Source organism: Dipodomys spectabilis, unplaced genomic scaffold (assembly GCF_019054845.1).
Source record: "Dipodomys spectabilis isolate Male_0828 unplaced genomic scaffold, ASM1905484v1 ptg000032l, whole genome shotgun sequence".
Lineage (NCBI taxonomy): Eukaryota > Metazoa > Chordata > Mammalia > Rodentia > Heteromyidae > Dipodomys > Dipodomys spectabilis.
The window spans coordinates 12737750-12763977 of NW_024870709.1; the positions used below are offsets into that span (position 1 = coordinate 12737750).

Consider the following 26228-nt stretch of genomic DNA (forward strand, 5'->3'; position numbering starts at 1 on the left):
TCTGAGTAAAACAGTATTTCGATACAGTAAAATACTCTATCACTCCTCCATCTATCACATTCCTTTTACGTTAATTCTTTCACCAAAATAGTTTCTTCCCTTATCTAGAATAACATTCAAATCTCCGTCCTAAGCATTTGTGTTCATTTGAGCCCTTTGTCTGCATTCCAACTGTTTGTTTTCTGAACCTCCTGAGTGAATTTTTTTCTTATCACTTCTTTTCAAAATTTTGACTCATTTTTCACTTTTCTAGAGTCTGGAGATCAAACTTCAATCCTCTCTAGGCAAGTGCTCTACCACAGAGCCTCAAATGCAGCTTGAGGATACTATATTTAATAGTGTGAATATCCTGCTCATAGTCTCTCCAACCCGGACAGTCTCCATTCCTCTTACAGAATGTGGCTTCTATACCTACCCTCTGGATATAAACATCCCTGATATTGGGTGACAGGTATGTTGTAACATCTCAAGCATCAAAGCTTACTGCCTTCATGTCTTTCTACATTTTCATTTACTGACTTCATTGTTAGCAGTGATTAGGCTTTTGGTGATTATTCACAGGACAGAAGTAGCAACTGGCTACAAATTGTAACTTTTTCCCCCCTTCCAGAGCACTGATTACTAAATATTTACTAACTCATAGTTAATTTTGTGTCATTCACAACTTCAATACCTCCAGGTGGCTGGATCCTGAATCTCTTCTCCACTGCCAACCTTCCTCCTGATTTTTACACTTATTTCACTAAAGTTATTGGCTTGTTTCATGTCTATGTTCTTGTCAGCAATTCTTAGTCAAATCAAAAATAAAATTATTTTCCCTATGAGATTTATCCTTTTCTGTTTTTATTCTACCTTGGTTGGTACATACAGGGCCACCAATCTGCCTTTTCACATGTTATTAGTCATAGAACCTGTGTCAAAGTGTTTATGTGGTATGTTTTCTCCTTTTCTTTCACTCTAATTCAATCCGCTACTTTTGTATTTTATAACTACATTATGATTGCAATTGTCCATCTGATTCAAGCTTCTTCCTCTACTGCAAGTACTAGCAAGCTATTTTTTTTCTTTTTTATTTCTTTTTTTTGGGGGGGTCCGGTCGTGGGGCCTGAATTCTGGGCCTGGGCGCTGTCCCTCAGTTCTTCAGCTCAAGGCTAGCGCTCTACCACTTAAGCCACAGCAGCACTTCCGGCTTTTTTCTTTTTTTCTTATGTGGTGCTGAGGAATTGAACCTAGGGCCTCATGCATGCAAGTCAAGCGCTCTACCACTGAGCCACCTTCCCAACCCAAACTATTTTTTTTTCTAAAGCACACATCAGTTTATGTCACTTCTCACTCAAGTGGTTCTCACTCAGTTCTTTACTGGGCCACCTGCTTATAATTCAAATACCAGTCTCTTTCTAATCCAATCACATTTCTGGGTTTGCTTTAACCATTTATCCCTAGCATCAAAACATCATTTTTTTCCATCAATACTGGAAACTAATGTTCAAACTTTATTTTTATACATTCATGTCTTTTTCTTCTTTTTAAAAAAATACTGTAAAGGTGACTTCCAGAGGGGTTACAGTTACATGATTCAGGTAATGAAAATACTTCCTTTTGAACACTGTCACCCATCCCTCATTCTCTCCATTTTCCCCTCCTGACTTACTTTCCGCTACCCCCAAGCTACACAGTTTAATTCTAGCGTAGTGTCTAGTAGGTTTCACTGCTGAATTGGTTCACCCTTTGTCCCACCTTGTCTGTGCTTTCCCTCCTCCTTCCCAAATCAGATAAACTTATATATAAGACAAAAGGTACAGAAATTAAAAACAGAGGTTATAAACCAAAGAAAAAGGGAAAGAAGAAAAGAAAAGAAAAAGAATTGAAAGTGTAATAAAAAATGTTTTACTTCCATTTCTTGGTTTAATTTCCATAACCATCATTTTATCTGATCTTATAACCAGAGCTATTGCACCTTTGTGATCCTCTCCTAAGAATATCCTCCTTTGGTCTCACTGTGTGAATGTCTAGACTCTGGTAGAATTTATCATGTTCAAATTCATTTCTTTTTCCTCTTTTAACTGATATGCCTTTCTCCCTGTTTAATCTGTTAAAATCATGCTTTGTTTTATAATCTAACCTAGGTGGTACCACTTGAGAGATGCCTTGTAGCATGTCATGTAGTAAAAATAAGTGTATTACAACTTACATGGAGATATGCCTTTCTCCATTATTACAAAGCATAATTCTTGATCTTACCATTTGCAAGACCTGTGTGCCTTGCAAACATATGTTAATTTATTGCAACTTGCTGCTTGGGTAATACAGTACCTTGGATGAGATGAGTCTTTGCTGGTGGAAGGTCTCGTTTTATGGCCTTGTTTCCTCGTCCTTTCCCATCATTTTGCTGCTCCTGTGCTTCTCTCAGGTCACCTGGATTTGTTCGCAAATCGGCAACTTGTCTTCCATCCAGTACTTCTCTCCCCTTGTAATTGCCTCCTTTTCTATCTGATGATCTGTCTGTTCTTGCTTCTATGGAAGGGAGTTTTGGCACCATGACAGGTCGTACCTCCAGCTGTGCCTTGGATTGGACAGTGGGTGATTTTATAGCAGGTGGTGGCACTGGAGGAGGTGGAAGATCTAAGAAAAATATTAGGAGTGTGTAAGTTTGTCATGTATAAAATCATCAAGTATTAGAAATATTGTTGGAGATACACAGAACTATGTCATGCAGTATCTTAACTAAAGTAGAGCAACTGAAGCAACCAAATAAGAAGACAAAGAATTTCACCATACTCTTATCATCTAGCACAGAACTTCTAAATGACAGAGTTGAAACAGATGATATACTCGAGGGCTAGCTTATATCAGGCACTTGTACAGCAATCTGCAATACTCCATGCATGGCAGTGTATCCTAATTTTTTATCCTAATTTTTTCAACTGTATACATTTTCTTACATCATTAGACAATTGCTTCAAATAGACATTAATACTTGTGTTGAGACTAGTTAGCCATCATTGATCTAGTCTAAATACTTTTTTCTTTTGTAGGGAAGAAAGCTGGCTTCATAGAGATTTCAACTTAGAGTCTCAAAGTTAGCTATCAACAGATACAGAACTAATGTGTTAGATTCCTAATTTCTGATTATTATTTTCTAGACTACTTCATTTAATCACATCCTTACAATCTATAACTGACTAATTGATTAATTACATTATTTTTAAAGAATTGTACAAAGGGGGTTCAGTTCATCATATCAGTGTCAGAGATTAAGCTTGATCTACCACTTATTGATAGAATTTCTCCATTCTTTACATCGTGTACCCAGAGGTTTTAATCCAGACAACCACTGATATAAATAAAGGTTTCTAAAATTTCATATATACATACATTTATATTATTTGTAATAAAACATGTCAATTTAATTTCTCATATTATAGAAGTACTGCAGGATGAGAATAGGTGTAACATCTAATATCTAGAGCACCTATTCTCTTCAAACAGTACTGTCTTTCAAAAATCACTCTGAGTTGTAACTCAGAGAAGAGAGTTACATCTTAAAAATATTTAGCAAATTAGAAGAATATGGGCAGTTTTCCAGAATTAAATATTCTGACTACAGTGTAGAGGATGGATTAATAAATGAGGATTCACAACAGAAATCCACTATAAAAGTGTTCAAAATTTTACTTGCCTGCTTATTTTGTATTTATTTATTCATTTATTCATGAACTTATTTATAGAATACCAGTACTTATTTATAGAAGGTTCTGGCCTCTATTCAGGGCCTTGAGCTTCCTAGGAAGGCAATCTTCTACTTGAGCTATATGCCTCAGAACTTACACGCATGTTTCTGTTGTTAAATTTGATAGGTTAAAACACTATAGTATTACACAAATATACTCAATGAATTTGCTAATACAGTGGTCAAAACACAGCCAAGAGAGCAGTTTCCTTGATTTGATTCTAAGCTACAAATATCCTATTAGCAACAGAGACTGCACTGGCTCTAGTACACCAACTTCCTCCTCCATCCACCACTTCAATAGACTTTTGAAAAATAACATTAGAAAATAAGTACTTATGATGAAAAGTCATCATTTATCTGTTACATGTTGATTAAAATTTACTAGAAAGAGTTAGGATAGACATTAAAGAGTGGCCTAAATCCAAAAGAATAAGCATGGTCCTAAGTTTAGAGCGAAGCTGAGGATGACAATAGAGGATGAGAAATACCTGAGAGTGTGCCTGGAAGAAGAGAGGGAGTGAGAGCATGCAGGCTCATTCCTGCATGGCCAGCTTGCTACTAACATGGGAAAGACTGTAAACACAGGTCACCAGAAAGCTGAGGGCTATCAGTACCATTGATTGCCAAAATATCTGGGCTTATCAGTTATCAAAGAGGATGACTACTACTATCACAAATTCAGTTAGTCTTGGGAACATTTACCTCTGGAGACCAAAATCTATTAACAAATATTCCCTACAGATGATGTCTGCAACGCAGGCAGAAAAGAGATCTCAAAAGTAATTATAAAAATTATAAATTCTCGCACATAAATGTCATTGCATATAATTGACAATTAGAAAGAAACATTAGCAGGTTTGATTTTTTTCTAGAAGCAAACTAACAAGTAAATAATTCTTTTTAGGTTCTGTAGAAGGATTATTAAGTAAAACCAGAGAATACTATGAAATAAACAATCTTCTATTTCACTTAGTGATAAATAGGACTTACACCCAATTAATGATATAAACAGTTCAAATTGGATTTTATGTCTGTCTGTCTACCTACCTCTGTAAAAATATGTACTCCTTTTAGTATATTCATCCTAACACCCATTATTTTACAAGACTTTTCAAATGAAAAACTATACTGCATATGAATAATAAGAACATGTATACCCAGACGATCCTGTGATCATAGTATTAACTCACCCTAAAAATCCAGCACTCTATTTACTTAACTGTTTAAAGTCCCAAGACCTTGTAATTAATGATAAATCAAGTCAAAATAACATCATTCCTAAGAGAGTGGTGAATTTATAATTTATGAAAAGTAGAGCTGGAGAAATAACATAGATTTAATTTTTAAATCAAATATGCAAATGTATTGGAAATGTTCATAAGAGGGGGAGGGAAGAATCTATTAGAAGGTCCTAGAAATGCACTTGAGCTTTGCTTTAACTCGGCAAGACTTCATCTGATAAATATTAATATAAATAACCCTATCCTCCATCTGGGTTAAACATCAAAGTGGCAAATAGGAAATAAATAAATAATTAGATCTTGCCTGTTAGTGTGATGCAAGCATACAATCACTTCGTTTCATATAAACTACTCCCAGAGTGTTCACGAAGCTCTGTTTACAGACAAGATATGGCCACAATACCATGCATTAAGAAAGGATGGGTGGGCTATTCTGGGCAAAATTTATCTTACCAAAAGGCAAATGGAGATGTTCTAACCTTTTCTTCCTCAAAGACTGACTGTACTTAGAGTATTTTGAGAGGTAATTAAATAAAAATGTGCTTTCTAGGATGAGCTCTAATAAACAAGACAAGTGACTTTATAAAAAGAGATTAGTAATCCCAACTACTCAGAAGGCCAATATCTGAAGACACAGGTTTGAAGGCCAGCCTGAGAAGATAAATCTGAGGGACTCTACTCTCCAATTAGCAAAAACCTGAAAATGGAGGTAAGGCTCAAGTGGTAGAGCACTAGCCTTTATCACAGAAATCTAAACAAGAGTGTGATGTTGTGTGATCAAACCCCACCACCAGCACACAAAAAAACAATCCAAGAGATTAAGACATAAACAACACAACTATGCACGGAGGGAAGGGAAAACCATGCACTGAGACAAGGGAAAATAACCCTCATTAAGACAAAGAGAGAGACCTCAGAAGAAAACAACCCTGCCGAAACATGACCTTCAGGATTTTTAGACCAGGACTTTGAGGAAATATATTTCTGTTGTTTATGACACTTAGTGGTAGTTTGTCACGACAGCTCTATTGACTAACAGGCTACCTCAGAAGAATTACCACAAGTCACTCTAAATCAGTTCAGATATAGCTACTTGCTATTGCTTATTCTTCTTTGTATACATTTTGAAAAACTATCAGAGAAATTTTATATCTGAATCAAATTTACAAAGAACAAATGTTCCAGTCTCAGAATGATATACCATATTCTGGACATAGTTCAGAATCAAATATCATTTATCATAAACAATATGATGAAAGCAAATGGAGAAAGGGGAGATAAAAGGATGGAAGGATAGAGGGAGAAAGGGAGAAAGAGATTTTTACTGCAATAATTTGATAAAAATAATTTTGGAGAACATTACTTTTGACTTTATATGGTAATCATTGCTATCAAGATTGAATATATTTTGCCCAATGCCAGTGTAATATTGGCTACTTGAGAGATGGAGGTAGGAAGAATTATAGTTCAAGGCTAGCCAAGGTTAAAAAAAATTCGCAAGACCACCTCTCAACCAATAGGTGGGCATGGTAGTAGGCACCTATCTTTCTACCTACTCAGGAGGCTGAGATCAGGAGGATTGAAGTTCAGCCAATTGAAAGCTAAAAAGTTTTCTAGCTATCATTTCAACAGAAAAAGCTAAGTTATGGTGGATGTTCTCTCAGCAAACAGAACAAATAGGAGGACCAAGGTCCAGGCTGACTTGGACAAAAACTGCAATCCTATCTCAAAAGTAACTAGAGCAAAACAAAAGAGAACAGAGGTAGGGCTCAATTAGTAGAGTACCTGTCTACTAAGCACAAGGCCCTGAATTCAGACCCCAGTGCTAAAAAACAAAACAACAAAAAACAACTGTATGCTCATTTTTGCCTACTCAGTTTCAGAGAGATTACATTTTACGCATAAGGCCCTGGGTTTGATCTCAGACCACCAAAAATAAAAATAAAAAGAAAGAAAAGAAAATGAGTATACACAGTTTTAAATCTGTGTATTAAGAAGTATCTCCATTTGTCCTATTCCAAATAATGGATATATACTGTCAGATTGTACAAAATAACACATAGTGTTGCTAATTTTTCTTTTATGAAACAGTAATCATTCAGAATTACATATAAGCAATATTAGTATAATAAAACTTAAAATGGATGGTGATCAAAATGTTCAAGGGAAGTTAGAGCCATAATTTAAAAATAGCTTTCATCATTTCTCCATTGCATCTACTTCTGTGAGTTAGAACAAATGATTCTGAGCTTCTGTATTTCAGTATTCACTGGTAATTTTCCATAATCACTTTTATGAAATGAGCAATTTGAAATCCAAATCATATGTCATATTAACTTTTTGGCTTTACAAATGTTTCAACACTATTCTTTCATATTCCTGAAACTAAATAAGAAATAACTGTGGTGTTTCATTATTCAATTTAAATAGTTTTTTTTTAATTCAGGGATTAATTTAAAATGCATATTTATTAAAGATCTAAAACAAGTATGCAGAATGCAGGACAACAACTACAGATAACATTTTCCAAATATAGTGCAATTTTTAAAAATTGTGATGCTCCATTCTTTATCTTGGCATGTTTACATTATTTAAAACATTTTTTAGAAGGCATCAGTCAGTGCCAAACTCCCCTCCAAACACATATAAATAAGTGGTGAAAAGATCTACACACAGCCTTATGCCAGATTTTCTCTTATGTACTCAATTTAGATGTGTTTACATCCAGGCTTGAGGTTTGGCCAGTTTTCCAGTTTAGAAGCACTTTCTCCTAGATAATAAAAGTAGATAAAAACAGCAAGAGAACTTGTAAAACGCCATTACAGAGGTCCTGTAATGTAAAATTGCTGGTAGAGTTTGGGGATTTACACCTTGTGTTTGTCCCTTCACCGAGGCAGACATGCACAAAAACACGAATAATCCTTCAAAATCAGATAATATGCTGACAGCTCAGTTTCACTAACAAAGGAATCCTGGGCAGAAGCCAGGAAGCCCAGGTGCGCTGTGTCATGCCCATATTTAATGTAGTCTAATATCAGATAGATGCTAGGGAGAGAAACTACTCAGAATAAAGTACAGATAATAGCGTGGAAAGCCACTCGTTGCAAAATTACTTGTGCTCATCATGCTGGAAGCTTTGTATTAAATTTTTCTGCCAAGTGGCAGGAATCACCAGGGGAAGTACCTCAGCAAACCCACCTTGGAACCTTGGATAAGGATCTATAATATTAGGCTTTCATATGATAATGGCAAATGATGCCCTTTTTGAAAAATTGCTGACTGGTAATGAAAGTCGTAATCAGATGGTGGCTGCAGAAGACAAGGAGGTCGGGAAAGTCTTCCTGTGACACCCTTCTCACCGCCTCTCTGCCCCTTTAGCAAATTTAGAAAACTTGACAAGAGGGGCGAGTCGGAGAAAATTTATCTTACATGAATTTCCAACAAAGCCCGTGGGGTTGTTTTATAAAATGAGAAGGTGGCGGTTTAATAAATGCTGGGCCACCTGAGGCACTTTCATTAAAGGCTTTCTCTAGACAACATCACTATGTTTGCATTATCCTCCCACGCTCCCTGGAGACGGTAAGAGGTCCCTCTTCAGTGAGAGTCGATATTGTATGTGAAGGCATGAAGGAAGATGATTCGATTTGCCTGTTGGTACACAAAATATCTGTAATACTACTACGGGCAGAAATATTGAAGCATGTTTCTTGTCTGTTTCACTATAAAAAGAAAAGAGAGAGAGAGAGAGAGAGACACTTTGGAGGGTTTATCAGTGAATCTGACAAATGTTAATGGTATGCCATGACTCTACTGTTAAGCCTATTTGAAATTGGAAAATAAAGAATACTAAAGGTATATATTGTTTTAGTTTCTGAAATAACTGGCTTATGTGAACACAAGGACTACAGAGGCTTGGCAGCATCTGGAAGGCGATTATTCCTGTAAGGAATAGGAAGCTGTTAGCGAAATTTTCATGTAATTTCTAATGGCAGTGAACACATTCACTGAAGTACTTATAGCCAGACAGGGAAAATATGGGAGATGCATAGATGTTTCAATCCACATCCATGGACGTACCGTCTGTGTAGGTTTCTCGACGCAGGTGTCCGGGCTGGTGTTTTTGCTTCTTGGTGGGCCTGGCTTTGTGCATGACAGCAGCACTCATGTTGCTGTCTGTAGACACGGGACTTGTGGGCCTAGGACATTGAGATGCGTGAAGATGCCGGCGGCCTAGGAAAAAGAGCAGAGCCAGACCATCAATGAATTGTAATGATCAAAGAAGCAGCAAAATCAAAGCTTTAAAGCTAAAGATATTTTAAAACTACTTAACACTTAGCAACAGTAGGCTTTCCCCACCTAAAACATCCTAAAAGTATTTTCACTCTTTGTTGACCATAGAACTTTTATTCTGTTAAGGTTCATGATACATGTTCATTGAAGAAAAAACATTTCAGTTGGTTGTGCAACTCCACTCACTAAAATGTTATTCTTGAGCGAAGTGTACTAACTTTTTGTATAATATTACTCAATGTTTGTTGTTTTCTCCAAAGGAAGAATCAGTCCTTAAAAAATTCATGCTTCAAAAACAAACAGGACTAATTACCTCTTCATTTCCACTAAGAAGATGTCTATGGTATTCTTTGAAAGCAAAATCCTACTGTCTTTAGATTTCCAATTGTTTTCTTTTTAAGTAGCCTGAAATTGACCTAGCTTCTACGTTGAGATCTGCTAAAATTATATATAAATATGTGTTCCTTGTCTTCAAGAGACTTGCTGATTTGGGTTACTTAAGAGTAGTCCCTTTAAGGTTTCTAGGTTTTTGGCAGTAATGGAGGTAATATCTAGATTTGTTTTTGTATTTTAAAGATAAAATATCCAGAAGTACCAGTGGGAACTAAATTAAATAACTGGAGTTGATGCATTTCAGTGCTTTCCAATTTCCTGGGTCTCATACATCGATGATATATTATAACAGATATGACATATTATAAAATATAAGTATATTATATATATTATAAAATAAGAGTGGAGAGCTCTTGGCTCGTGTTTACCTTCCCTATTTCAATTTCTAGATATTTTAGTCACCAATCCATCACTTTCTATCTTTTCACAAAATCTTAAACAGCATGTCTTTTGGCTTATCAACAGGAACACGAAATTCTACGTATAGTGAAGCAAAAGCATTTAGAAATGATAACCAAACCATATAAACTAATAGACATTAATGTAGTCAAGAAGAAGCAATGTGAATGGATTATTCATTCATATTAACTTCAAGTCACATGAGAAACACCACCCTTTCCTTAAAGAAATGTTGTTTGAGGCCAAGGTGCATATATGGTTACTTCATTATAATTATGAGCCAAAGGAAAGCCAGACATGCTCCTATATCATAACAAAATAAAATATTAAACCAAACTCTCTTTAGCTATGATGGGAGACTATTACAATTAAAGCTACATATCCATGAAAACAGAGAATTAGGACTGAGATGAGCCCATTATTTATTCCATTGTGTAAAGCCATTCACTGATTATAGACCCCTAAGGCATGAGATCCTTTACAGATGAATTTTCAACATTATTTCTATATTTCTTGATTTAATGAACTAAAACACATCTTTAATATAATCTGAAAGTAGTAGTTTGAGATGTTTAACTTCATATAATCTTTTTTAAACAGAGGACTAAAAAATAAGAAAAAAGCTATATGTAACGTTATTTATTAAAAAGGATAATCAGGTTTGCATATTTTATATTTAGCAGCTTCTAATGAAAAAATGAATGTCTAGTTGTATTTTAAAAATATAGGCCTGCCTGGATGAAATATAAATTCTATAATAGTAATTTGAGGAGTATTAGATACATTTTATGTCATGTATTTTGATAAATAATTTTTAGAGATCACTCTAGGTTATTAAAAACTTTTTCCTTTGAATATATTCTGTGCTGATAAAAATTTATGAGCAATAAAATAACTAAATAAAGCAAAGAAAATGGACAATGTAACAATTATGAAACTTTAAAATATAAAACAACAGCCAGGCACTAGTGGCTCACAACTGTATACCTAGCTACTCAGGAGGTTGAAACCTGAGTATCATGGTTGAAAGCAAATCAGGAATGAAAGCCTGTGAAACTCTTACTTCAAATTAACTACTAAAAAGGCCAGAGTGATGTTGTGGTTTAAGTGGTAGAGCACTAGCCTTGAGCTAAGCCCTCAGTTGAAATAGGCCAGCAAACATTAAAAATAAAATAAATCCAACAACAACAACAACAACAACAACAACAACAAAACATCCATTATTGAATTATGGTGATGGTCTCTATTTTTCTGAAGTGTATTTCTTTCTTTCTGATTATAATCCTTTGCTCTATTACTTACATTTTCTTGGCAACCAGAAATATGCTTACATACACACACACACACACACACACACACACACACACACACACACACACACACACATAAACACACCATATACAGTCATTTGCATTTATACATATGCACATATATGTTCATCCTAAACAAATAAATGTCATATGATAAAAATAAGCTTGGGATTTAAATTATTTTCTTTCTTTTCTTTTTGGGTCTGGTCGTGGGGCCTGAACTCTGGGCCTGGCCGCTGTCCCTCAGCTCTTCAGCTCAAGGCTAGCGCTCTACCACTTGAGCCACAGCGCCACTTCCGGCTTTTTTCTTTTTGCTTATGTGGTGCTGAGGAATCGAACCCAGGGCCTCATGCATGCAAGGCAAGCGCTCCACCACTGAACCACCTTCCCAGCCCTATTTTCTTTCTTTTACTGTTTATTTCCTAACGAGGATGGGGAGGAAGAAATAAGTCAAAATGAGATAAAACACAAGAAATGAAGGTTGAGCATATGGCTCAATTGGTTAGCACCTTCCTAACTAGCTGCTACATCCTAAGTTCAAACCCTGTTCCTCTACAACCAACAAATCCAAACCAAAATAATCCACATAAGAAAAGATAAACATTCACTTAAAAAAGGGTACTTTCAATGAAAAATAGAAATAAAAAAGCATAACCTAAAATTCAGATAAGCAAGGGAGGGGGTAGGTGAGAACCTATTCATACACTGCTTCAGTGAATGCCAACTCCTTTGCATAGCTATTCAAATATTAAAAAAATAAAAAAATAGAAAACCATTAACAAAAGTAAAAAATGAATTACTATATATATTTACTCTTAACTTGTTCTCCTAACTATTAAGTTAAACATTGAAAAAAAACTTGAAAATATACACATCATACAAACATTTCTCTCTCTTCCTTCTCAAAGTAGTATTGGAAGGACATGGAAAGAATATTTGTAGAGACATAGGAGCCAATGCCCATTTTCCCATGGCTGACCATCCTCCCTGTATATTTTGCTACTTTTTCCTACAGAAGTTCAAATTAAATGGAAGTATCACAATAAATTTGACCATGGGCAGTTCCTACATTAAAATGATGCTCACCATATACATTCATTAGAACAAACTTCACTTTATTGAATACATTGATGTTTTAAAGAAATTGTTATCAATTTGTGTAAAAAATGCATATATATGGGCATACACTTGTGTGAATATTTGCTATACCTATGTTTAAAAAAATGAGGATATTCCAGATAGCTTTCTACCACTCTTAGGACAACAGGATTTATTAAATAATCATAAAAGATGACACATCTTGTCACGAATAAAATGTAGGTAATACAACTTAGCCAAATCCTTGGGCTTTGGTGCTTTAGGCAATAATGGAATTTCACATGGGCCCTAGGATCATAGGAAACAACCAGCCACTAACAAAGTGACAGTAATGTCCTTCTCGCCTTGGTGAAGGGTGCCTGACTTACCAGCAGCATCCTGCATTTGACGCCGTGCCACTTTCAGACCAGCATACTCCGCAGCTGCTGCAACAGCCTGGGCGAAATCAGCGTCGGTGAAAAAGGAGCCATCAGAAGAACTAACACTGGAGCGCCCACTGGAAATGTTGTCCTCCTCTGAGGCTGAGCCCCAGCCATTGATCATAGACCCAGTGACAGAGCTCTCCAGGTCGCCTACACTTGAGGCTGGGGTCTGCTCCAGCCCACGCAATAAAAGCCTTCTAGTTTGCATTTTGGCGACTTCCATGTCGGCTTCATCTTCCTCCTCCTCTGGTGCATCCGTATCCATGTCTGAGACCAGGGGTCCAGAAATGTAGCCATAGGTATGTGGTGGGGAAATTGGTCTTGGTGGTGGAGGAGGGCTCACTGGCTGTCTTCTGCATAAAGATAAATTTTGGTTCAGCTCAATTCATCACTTAAGACACAAGACAATAAGTGGAGTTCACAAGTACACAGGTATGATCTTAGCTGCTAATAAGGAAATCAATAAATAATAAATCAAACCTTATGTCTAAGCTTGTTTTTATTTTGAGCCAAGGACTCTACAAGATTACATTTTCATTTAAGTTTAATAGAACTCTCCTAAGCTATTTCTCAATATGTTTTATTGTTTGACTTCTGTTCAGTTAAAAATAGAGGAAATGGTAGTTATTTAGGGGACATATGCCTATGTATATGTCTCAAAGAGTTTCCAATGTTATCGATTACTTACTATTTACTGCCAATGACAACAGTTCAATTCATAAACATTTGTGTTGTTTTTCTTGTTTTTCTAACTATTCCAAGACAAATAAGTCAGTCATTTTGACTATTATAATTAAAATTTCACAGGATTAAATAAATAGATATTCAGCATAGGACACAATTTCTTTTGCATTTCATTCTACTTAAAAAGCTTTGAGCCCTAAGAGCATTTTTTCCCTCTGATTTAATCATTTATGAGATTCACTAATGGTTGTTAGATATTTTAAATACCACTAATTTTATTGTAATTCTATCTAGCTGTCTTATGTATTTGTTCAACTATATATTTAGCAATATTTTTTCTAAAATTCTGGAACCAAAGATTAGGACAAAATTAAATATTCCACAATCTAATATTACAGAATTACTGATAACAGATTTTGACCATGTCTCTATAGATTCAGAGAAAATTAGTCAGTCTTTTCATAGCCCCACCCAACATGATCATCCACAGTGAATATAAGATAACTGAGAAGGCAGAGAACATCTTCCTTTTTAGTGGGAAGCAATATAATAGAAGTAAGTTTTTGCCAATAGAAAAGAATGTCAAGAAACTACTATATGAGGAGCAAGAAATAATAATAGTAATTGTAATAATAATAATGATTGATTAATGACTTAATAGTCTCAATTCTCTCAAATCAAGGTAAAAGAGATGATGTGATAGGGACAATAAAAAGAAGGGTCAAAACAGCACTTTGTCAAATAGATGAATTCCACAGAAGCCTGCCAAACTGAATCCTGTTGTTGAAGGGTTTAGGATCTCATGTCATCTGGTGACCAGTGCAGCTTAGAAGGCTAGGATAGAAATGGACTGAACGATGGTCCATTTGAACATGTGTGTAAAACATTCAAGGACTACAAATGTCTACAGACATTGCCCAGGAATGTGGTTTTCGCCTGTGGGGTAAGTTTGTGGTAGCACTCCTCCTTCTCCACTATTATGACACTCATACATAATATAACTTGGGCTAACCAAGAAGAAGAATGGCTCTTCACTTAGTTTGCCCCTTACTGATACTTCTTCACTCCTTAAGCATCTGAAAGAGGAAAATTAGGAGGAGACAGAGTCTAAAACAAGGATATATCTATATTCCAGGCCACTAAAGCTACAGACGTTACAAAAGATCTTTGGGAATCTATGGCTGAGACTTTAAATGAATAGGATTGGTGGGAAATTAGAAACAAAATCATGTGGGCTTTGGTCAAAAGCAGCTAAAGTCAAAACAATATAGAATGAGCTTAAGTAACCTGTGATAGAGAGGTTGAACTAAGTCAAAATTTGAGCATCCTGGATATTTCTTTGAAGAAGACTTTATTCTGCATCTAATCTCAAACTGAGACACTTTTGTAAAGCTATTTGATTAGTGAAAATTGAATGCTCTAAAATAAATGATTATTAACTAAAAATAAATATTACTAAAATGGTACAATTAACTTACTAACCAGTTACTTTGTAGTTAAGTGTACTTTATGATGTTAATTCTCAACTTTCTGATTTACTTTTTAAATGATTGTTTTATATATAAGGACAATGAAATTCCAAGTTTGCCAAAGTTCCTTAAACTCATATACATCAATTACAAAACTGAAACTGAAATTTTCTGTCTAAGCTCATGCCCTTCATTCAAGGAACAATAATATCACACATATACAAAACCACACACACACACACAAATACATACATTTATGTATATATAGTCCATGTGAGGTATGTTTCATATAGACATGCATTAAAAATGCCAGAAATGAAAATAACATATACTGAATAAGTATGTACATGTAAATATATTATACATGTAAGCAATTGTATACCTTTACATACATACATACATATGTATGCATATACATACATATACACATACATACATATATAGTTCTTTAATATAATGCATGGTTTCTCATTTCTGGGTGGCATTTAGTGTGCCTGTGTGTGGCACTAGAAGAAATATGAAAAATGTGCCAAAGCTGAAGTTATTTAAGAGATTAAAACAGATAATTGGTTCAATGTGGTGTGTTATACACAAGGAGGAAAACCATTGTTTAATTTGGAATGCAATAAAATACCATACTTAAAAGTTAATTTGCAGTCTTTGTCAGCATGCCTATCCACAATTACACAAAAACTTCTATTTTTTTAAAGACATGTGAGACTCCTTAGCACAAAAGGGATTATTTTGTCCATCAATAAAGTAAAGCAGAATGGCCAAGTTTGCTATGAAAGGAGGCCAGCATTGTTATGTTTGGAGAATTCACATTCTGGAGGGCAAAAATACCTTTGTGTTAAACAAGGGCTGGCTTTTCAGTACTACCACCCCATACAAATTCTGAGAAGAGACAGAAATTATTCAAACCATCTGTAAGTAAGGGCAGCCCAGAGAATGTGTGATAAACATGCACAGTTTGAAATATGTAATATATTCTATTTGAAAACAAAAAGCTATTTCAGGATGCTGCACTCAAGTGGGGCTTGTCGCAAATGAACCTCAGCCCTCTAGATTCCTCCCCCTGAGGGGTTTCAGCATCTCCTGAAATAATGTACAGCATAAGATGGTGACTCACAGCACTCTTGGCTCCTGAGAAAATGATGCCTTCATAAACATGTTCAAGGGAAAAGGAGACATTCCACTAATTTATGAGACCGAGTGTTTATGTAGTTCGCCATACAGCACTTACCACACAAAAGACAAAAAGAGAAAAAAAAAAACATATATTTAAGAGTTTTTTCCTAACACTAGTGTAGTTTCAATTCTTCATATAATTAACTATTATTTACTTTGAACATATTACAATATATTTAATTTTACTTTGCTTTCTCACTTTCATTTCTTTCCAAGGATATCATATTGAACTCATCTATACAACAAAATATGCGATTAAGTTTCTTATTCTACATGTAAAAATAAATTTTTATAGTTCAAGATATTTATACTAAGTATCAACAAATGCAAACAGTAGAAGACACTTTTTTAAAACAGTAGGCAGAAGTTAAATTATATTACTCTCATTAGAACTGTCTATAAAAAGAGAAGGAAGATTCCTATTATCTGCTTAAAACTATCTGCTTAGTTTTATAAAAAAAGAAAATATCCAAAGAATTATATAATTTCACTATGTATAGTAGTACAAATCATTAAAGAGTATCTAATCAATATTTTGTGCTATAATAACTTAACTTCAGTATATATATACATATTTATGTCATTGAATTTATATATATTCCTAATCAAGAAGCACAAAATGATAAATAAATTTATTCTTTAAATGCTTACAGTACACATAGTACAATAAAGATTCTCCTATGTTTTCACACAAACAGCTATAAAAATACCAGCTATAAGAGTTTGTGGGATATTTACCACTCTAAACCATGTCAAGATTCAATCTGAAGGTGTATGAATTGAATAAAATAATTGCATATCTGGGTATGGAAGAATATATTTTGCAAAATGTCCATAACAATAACTCCCATTCCAAATGATTTTCTAAAATGAATACTGTCATTCTCCCATTGAGAGAGTAAGTTTCCTTCTACACTTGGATCTATATTGACCTACCACTGAGGCCCAGTTGTGAATATGCTTCACAAATAGATTGAAAATTTTCTGTCTCTCCTTTCTTCAACCCAGCTGCCATGTGAGAAATGGCACTAACCTATATTATATTCTGAAAAGCTCAGGCTGTGTGGTTAAGACCCTGGAGGATAAAACACCTGTAGAGACAGAGAGAGGCCAAGGAGTATAAAAACATGAGAATATGAATGAAAATTTAACTTGGAAGAAAATCAACACTGCCAAAACCACATAGAATAGAGATGAACTATTCAGCTGAGACTTCAGAATCTCTGCCTCATGGGATTATCAATAGAATACAACAGTTGTTTTAGACCACTGAGTTTTTTTTTTTTTTAATTTTATTTTATTGTAAAGCTACTATACAGAGGGCTACAGTTACATGAGTGAGGTAATGAGTACACTTCCTCTTGAACATTGTTACCCCCTCCATTGTTTTCCCCCTACCATCCCCTCCCTCCCTCCCTTCCCCGAGGTTCTTTTTTTTTTGATTGTGATTAAATGATTACATAATTTCAAAGTCACAAGTTCATTCTAACTTCCCTGGAGCAAATTGTCTACCACAGTCTGTAATATATAACAGTGTTTACATGTTATATACCATGTTTGTGATCAGCAGCATGGTAGACCACTGAGTTTTAAAATAGTTGGTGAGATAGCAACAAAGCAGGAACTTGGACCTTATGAACTCAGTTGCATAAAATATGCATGTCATAACAATGCAGTTCTGAGTAGAGTGTGATGGGAACACAGTGTCTTCTTAGCCAATAGCTGTGATATCAGAGGAATAGGGTCTTCCATTTATTATTGAATCTAAAGGATGTTGGCTCAAAAATGAGAGGGGAATAATGGTGCTTCTGGATGATAAGAGAGCCTATGCAAAGACCTTGAGGTGAACAAGAACTGTGCTCATTCCAAGAAGTCTAAGTAACCAAGTGTGAAGACAGCACAGACAGCAGGGGGAAGGGGTGGGAAGGGGACGAAAAGGCACAGAGGGTCAGCCCATATAGGGTCCTGAATGCTACATTAAGAATCTTCTCATTCTTCTAAGAGAAATGGGATATCATTGAGAGATTTTAAGCAATGGAGGGACTCATTCATTATTGCATTTTAGGAAAATGCCTATGCACAATTGCTCTATAGTAGCTTAGACTGGAGTAGGGGACAGGGATAAAGACAGTAAGACCACTTAGTGGGGCATTACTATAATGAGGGCAAGAGAAAATGGCTGTCAGAACAAGGGAAAGTGCATTTATGGATGGAGATAACGTGTATCATTCAGAGTGGTATTTAGGCAATAAAAACCTTCAGGAACATGTATTTGGATATGTGGGACTGAAGCTCTGAAGAGAAACAATTCTTTCTCTGTAATGAAGCCAACAGTGAAGAAGCAAAGAATAATAAAAAATAAAAATCAGCCAGAAATGGAGCAAACATTTTGGAGGGTATAATGGACCAGAGAGAGGTTAATGACTCAATCATGGATGAGAGTCCAACATTGTTTAAAAAAATAAAGAAAGGTAGACACAATTTAAATACTAACAGTAGGTAATACATTAAATAAATTTATAGTATACAGTTAATACAAGTGTCTATGTTAAAAAACTTACTAACACAGGACACGAGATGGTTGAATGAAAAAAAGAAGCTGCTGGAATAATACAAGAAAATCATGAATTTAAAGTAATATGAGAATACATAGAGTTGAAGGATGGAGGATATTTGCTCATCTATAAACAGTTACTTTCTGAGTACATAGATCATTGTTACTAAATATATTTTCATTTTAAGTATCTGTATGGTTCATCAGATACTGTACAGAGGGGTTACAGTTACATGAGCAAGGTAATGAATACATTTCCTGTCAAGCATTGTTACCCCCTCCTCTGTTTTTCCTCTACTATTCCTTCCTTCCTCATCTCCCCAGCTCCTCCCTCCTTCCATCCCCCCCTCCCTTTAAGTTGTAAGGTTCAACTTCAACATAGTGTCTTGTACGTCTCATTGTTACAATGGGTCAATCTGTATCCTTGTTTCACAATTTTATTATTCCCTTCTAGTCCCCCAAATTAGAAAAATGTATATACAAGATGTAGGGCACTGGAATCAAATACAGTGAAAACAGGGGTTATACCATGGGGGAAGAACATTTGTTAGAAAATGAAAAGACTTGGAAAAAATTACATTAAGTGATGTAAGCCAGACCCAAAGAAACATAGTCCCATGGTTTCCCTTATTTGCAATAACTAGTAAAGATCTAGGATAATCTTAACAGACAAGCAGAAAAGTTCAAAAGCTATGTACATAGACGATGTAAGATGATGTTAAGCAAAATGAATCCCAAGATAGGGACACAAAAGGTTTTTTTTTTTAATCATTGTTGTTTTTAATGTACTATGGTTCAACATTTTCTATAGTAAACATATAGAATATACACTCACCATTTAAAAGACATTTAGCAGTTTTTAATTTTTAATGAACTTTTATAGACTTTTTATTAGTGTTATTTCCAGAAATGATTCTGGCACATCCATACTTCCTTTGTGAACAGTGGGCCAAATACTTAATGCATTTCCTGATTATATGTGTCCATTTCATCAAGCATTTATTATTCTAAAACAGTAAGAAGTAGTTCACTGCCAAATTCTACCACATACCAGATTACTTATCAAATATTGGAAAGAAGTTTATGAAACACAAAGACATGAGTTCTGTCCTGGGGGAGCTTTGAATTTACAGATACGGAGAGTGAATGCAAAGCAACGCAAAAGCCAGTTAGCATGGTGACAGAGATGTGAACAAAGCTTCCAGAAGACTAGAAAGAAGGTTGGCTGGATTTTGTCAGAAAACTAGAGGAAAGCTCCACAGAGAGTGACACTTGAGAAGGACTTGGAAAGAGGAAAAAAGGTTGGCTAGAAAATCATAGGATAGCATATGTAAAACCTTGGCCTCATTGACAACTTTCAAATAAATTCATGGAATTTCAAACAGACTTAAGATGAGAAGAGTATGTGAAAGGAATGGGAACAAAAAAAAATAAGTAAAGGGGAAAGGATTATAAAGTCTTTGAACCTAAGCTGAACAGTGCAATCTGACTTAATGAAGGAAACCTCTAGACTTGTTTGCAAAGAAAGAACCTGAGTATGGAGAAGGAAGAAGACAATTGAAGATCCTTTCAACTGCGTGGTAGTATGTCAAGAAATAGAGACTGAGAGAAACCAAGGAATAAAATCATGAGCTATTTTGGAGTTATCACTAAAGGAATTTGGTCAATTAGTTGAGTCATGGAATAACATGAAAGCAACAGGAGATAATACAAAATAGAATAACTAAGCTTATTTTAAAATAGACTATTTAAAAAACAAAAAAAAAATTAATTTTCCAGTTGGGCACCAGTAGGTCACACTTGTAATCCTAACTACTCAGGAAGCTGAAATCTGAGGATCACAGTTTGAAGCCAACCCAGAAAGGAAAGTCTGTGAGATTCTTATCTTCAATAAACTACTCAAAAGAAAGCAAGCCAGGCGCCGGGTGGCTCACTCCTGTAATCCTAGCTACTCAGGAAGCTAGATCTGAGGATCGAGGTTCAAAGCCAGCTCGGGCAGGAAAGTCCGTGAGACTCTTATCTCCAATAAACCACTAGAAAACTGGAACTGGTGCTGTGGCTCAAGTGGTAGAGTGCTCACCTTGAGCTGAAGAGTGCAAGGACAAGAGTTCAAGCCCAGACTTCAAGCCCCATGACTGACCAGAAACACACACACACACACACACACACACACACAAAGAAAAACAAAGTAGCAAAAGAACCTCAGGCACAGCATAAAGTTTCTGAGTTCAAGCCACAAGACTGTAAAAAAATAATTAAAAATAAAATTTCTTATACTTTTGCTATTTTTACTATATTTGTCAAATAAATGATGGTTGATAATCCAAGTTAAGACAGCCATTAGGTAATCACGTCCAAGTATATAGTTTTTTGTCTTTTACTATTCTTTGAGTTTACTTCTAATGATTCTAATTATTACAAATGAAAGGAACCATGCAGCCTATGTTTCTTTGAGTCCTGTTTACTTAATATAATTTTTTCAAAATATTTACATTTCCTTATGAACAGAGCAATGTTATCCATTGTGATGGAAGCATAGAATTCTATTGTAGGTATACATACCACATTTTCTTGATCTATTCATCTACTAAACATTCACACAGCGAGACCAAAGGAGGACATTCTTAGGAGAGGATCACAAGGGCTCAATAGCTATGTGCATATGATCATATAAAATGATGCTCATTGAAATGAACTCCGAGAAATGGAAACAAGAGTTTTTTTTAAATTGTATGCATTGCTGTTCTTTTCTTTTCCTTCTTCTTCATTTGTTTTGATTTCTGTACACTTTGTCCTGTATATAAGAACTTTTTCTGATTTGGGAAGGGGTAGAGGAAGCACAGGAACGGTGGGACAAAGGATGAGTTAATTCAGTAGTGATACTCATTATACATTATGTTAAAAATGAACCCTACAACTTGCGGGGGAAGGAGAAGAGAGGGAAAACCTGGGAGAAAATGAGGGAAGGGGGTGACACTGTTCAAAAAGAAATGTACCTATTACCCAACTTTTGTAACTGTAACCCTTATGTCCCACCTTTCCAAATGTGTGTGTGTGTTTGTGTGTGTGTGTGTGTGTGTGTGTGTGTGTGTGTGTGTATGAATGCTAGCCATTAGGTAGGAAAAAATAATAAATTAAAAAAGTTTCACTGAAAAGATTTTTAATTTCGATTTGGACACATGGAGATGTCTAAGTGAAAGTCACAATTGTACTCAAGAAAATGGTGAGTTCAACATAGTGTCTTGCATATCTCATGGAACTTTATAATTTTGGGGGCAGGGAGGGAGGAGTTGGGGAGGGAAGGGATAGTAGGAGAAAAACAAAGGAGGAGGTAACAATGCACCATAGGAAATGCACTCATTACCCTACTGAGGTAACTATAACCTCTCTGTACAGTATTTATACAATAAAAAAATACATGAAAAAAAAAGAAATGGTGAGGTCTAGTTGCATACATCATCAGCTATCAGAAAATTTCAAGTAACAGGTGAACTAGCTAACTGGGTGGTATATAGGATAAGGATGTAAGGTAACTATTATTTGTTGAATACGTTCCCTATTTGAGAAACTTAATGTACATTATCTCACTTGATTCTCACAAGGATCTGCCAATTTGCCATCATTGAAGAAAGCTTAAGTGTGATAAAGACTAAGAAGTCTTTACATTTTACCATTAGGAGACTGCTTTCATCAGCCTGACAGAAGCCAGAATGCAATGGGCTAAAGTACAAGGGGGAGGGTCAATAGGAAGGAAGTAGCCTAAAAATACTAAACAGTAGGAGGCCATGGAATTAGTAGAGATGGCTAAGGGAAATAGTAAATAGTAAAGCAAGAAATAAGTTTAATGACAAATGATAAGATTAGAATGAACTGATCTTTGTTTGCTAGGAAGATGGAAAGGATTTTGTTTTTTTTTTTGTATTTTTTTTTTTTTGGTTCCGGTCGTGGGGCCTGAACTCTGGGCCTGGGCGCTGTCCCTCAGCTCTTCAGCTCAAGGCTAGTGCTCTACCACTTGAGCCACAGTGCCACTTACGGCTTTTTTTCTTTTTGCTTATGTGGTGCTGAGGAATCAAACCCAGGGCCTCAGTCATGCAAGGCAAGCGCTCTACCACTGAGCCACCTTCCCAGCCCTGGAGGGAAAACAGGAATAGACTAGCCAAAAGGAAGAAGCAGTTATCACTAGCAATACAGAGAGAATAGAAAGGAAACGGATAGTTTCAGATAATGAAAGAAGGTATTTCTGAGCTTAATAGTCTCTATTAGACTATCTTTCTTTTCTAATAAGAATAGGAGAGATGGCTCTTGACCTTAGTAGAGGAAAGAAAGGGTTTATATGCTCTCAATCTTCCTATTATTCCAAAGGTTAATAGTATTAAATTTAAATAAATGGCCATCCAACTCCCTCCCCTTGTCACACAAAATAAGTTTTAACTACTTTTTTATTCTAGAAAGCATATGATTTGAATTTGTTAATAACCTCTTAATGATATAAGAGTTCATAAGTCTTACATATTCCTTTTAAGTCTACACAGAAAAATTCAAGAACCATAAAGTAGAATTTATTATACTTTCCAGAATATTGAAGGAAAACCTTCTGTGGCAAATAATATACTCAGTTTCAAAGGATATTAGGAATATGGGAAGGCATAGATACATAATATAATGTATCCAGGGCAATAAAATAGTACAAACAAAATTATCTGCAATGCACAAGAGCTAACACGTTCAGTAACAGTTTTTATGTCATAGAAATGACAAGTGTCAACATTATATGCAATAAAAATGTATTGTTTGGTGATGCTCAATCTATAGTCTAAAATAGTCTGTGCATACCCACGCATGCACATAGATACACATGATTTAGTAGCCTGGAGAAAACATTCCATCTATTATCTAAGCCAAAATAAGAGCATCTGAGTCGAACATAAAATGAATGTAACAAACTCATCTTCCAGTAACGTTACAGCTGTGAGAGAAAAAAATATATGAGCTTAATTTATTTTCTGACTTGCTTATACATAAGGAAAACTTAAAGGGACATGTTATGGAATTAGCAAACCATGTGTTTCTGAATTATCCTAATGCTTACTCTAATACCCTAATAATTATCCTAAGTGGGTGGGTATCAGTGAATATTATTCTATGCCTACCCATTCAGGGATCATTTAACCTAATGTGATAGTCAACAACATTGCTGGACAGTATTGTAACCATGCAACTTGTAAATTAGTTGGGACAGTGTTGATATTGCCACTGTGAGGGGAAATAATCTGATAGGTTGGAACACAGGTTATTAGTACCATACCTCCTTTCTGGTTGGTGCTGCACATGGCCAATCTCCTCTGGGCAATCCTGTAACATTGGCTGGAGTTCCTCCTGTGGGGAAGGGGTCAAAGTGGCAGTGGACTGATGGCTGTAGGAAACAGCAGCTGGAGAAGATGCTGCTCCTCGCACAGGGGGTGTAGGGCCTCTTTCATCTTCTTCCTCTTCTAATTCATCTTGTTGCAAGTACATCCTTGCTGGTGGTACAGGGCATGGCATTTCTTGTTCATAGCTATGACAGATTATAAGAACATATTGACTTACTTCAAGTTTCCGATTAAATGATTTGTACACTGAGTAAAATCAGCTTTGAATAGTTTATTTCAAATCTATTCTTTGAATAGGTTTTCAAAAATGATTCAAATTGGAATTGTTTTTCAAATTTCTCAAATTAATGAGATATTGTTTAAAATATCTCACAGTTAACACAGATTTATGAATGACTACTAATTTATTTCCTCTGAGATTCTGTACTTTCGTGAACACATTTTATCTTTATAGGCTCAGGTTTCATGCAATAAAGAAATCTACTGGACCTAGTTTAATTTCGTATATCTCAGATGTATTTGGTATATTTTGTTCCTCTACTTCAATTTGTTCTCTTATTTAAAATTGATATCTCAGATTGCCCAAGATGAAGTTCTAAACTCTGGATACAAGTACTCTCACTCCATCCAAAGGAAGATGCATTGGAAATCAACTTTAATCCAATACAATCGCCTTTTTCTCTGAACCTGTAAACGATCACTATTTCTTTAGTTGGACATGAAAAAAACAAGTTGGTTTGTATTTAGGATGATGAGGGAAAAGACAATGCCCATGAAGAATGAAATGCCCTTCTCCTCTGCTTAGAGCTGTGAGGAAAACAAGATGAATCTGGGGGAAATTCAGCCTCTTCTTCACCCTCCATACTATGGGCCTGTCAATGAGAATGGTTCTGATGTACTGCATTCTATAAATTGTACTTTGCTACCACAAATCCCTACTCATTCTCTATTATGTTACCTGTCTTGTTGCTCTTAACTCAGGAGAGTTGATGTTCAAATAATGTGGATGTTTTGTACCTTACTTTATTTTCTAATCCTAATAGCTCACCCTTTTCCATTCTTTTCTATATACATTCATTGTTATAAAGTAACATAGCAGTTTGATCACTCATTAACCAGAAATCATGTAGAACATTACTCCTTTTTCTCTTCTCTCTCCAACTGTTCACCAATTCATCTCCTTCTATAAAATCTCTTGAGTCTCTTCCTTATTTTTATCTGCTACATGTGTTACTGCATTAATCTTTTAATTGATCTCTTTGCCTCTGGTCACTCTTTTCTTAAAATCTTCATATTGCTTCAAAATTACTTTACTATAATGCACAGCACTCTTGGGTAATTCATTTGCTCCAAAATAATAAATGGCTCTGTAATTGCCTAGAGAAAAAAATGCCAATGCAAGACATTCACGTCTCAGCATAATCTGGTTTGCATTTGCTTTCGAAGCTTCCTCTCACTCCCTGCCATGTGTTTCATGTTAGATCTCCAGGAGTCCACAGCTCTGTGTGGTCTTTATGTCCCTGAAACTCTCCTCTTAATTGAGAACCTTCTCATGTGACAAGGTTAAGAACAACTGGCAGATCGGCAAAGCTTCTTTCTTCCCAGTTAAAATCATTCTTTCGGTTTGGCCTATAGTGATATCTATAATTCTTGTTTTTAATTATCTAAATCAACATACTTCATTTTAAGTCTACTTGTGTAAACCAAAATAGGAGTAAATATATCCAAATAGCCAGGAGAATCAAGCTTTAAAACACAGCTGAATTGATCTTTGCTATTTCAGACTTCTTATTTTCAAGTTCACCGACTCAGTAAAATATATTTATAATCTCCCAAATAAGTACTGGTGATATTTTCATGGCCATCCCCACAAATGGACCCAAAATCTGAGCCCATGACATGAATATGCACAGCTGATGTAAAACAACATTATATCCTGCTCTTTTGTCACTGTTCCGATGATACCTAAGGATTGATTCTTCTACCACAGCATGGTTAGAGCCCCACATTTTGAATTATTTTTGGTTTCCTGTTTAAAACAGTACCTAAAATCAGTGCTGAAGTGTGATTCCATGTTC

At 35.4% G+C, this 26228-nt stretch overlaps 1 protein-coding gene across 1 annotated transcript in view; it reads right to left on the reverse strand.

Moving 5' to 3' along the window:
* Positions 1–26228, reverse strand: part of Robo1 (roundabout guidance receptor 1) — a 378600-nt gene that overhangs the window by 7842 nt on the left and 344530 nt on the right. Inside the window, exons 25-28 of the mRNA XM_042676939.1 lie at positions 24087–24335; positions 12833–13239; positions 9052–9204; positions 2314–2622 (exon numbers count right to left, since the gene is read on the reverse strand). Of these exons, the coding sequence (XP_042532873.1) occupies positions 2314–2622; positions 9052–9204; positions 12833–13239; positions 24087–24335 (1118 nt within the window). The remainder of the gene's footprint in view (positions 1–2313; positions 2623–9051; positions 9205–12832; positions 13240–24086; positions 24336–26228) is intronic.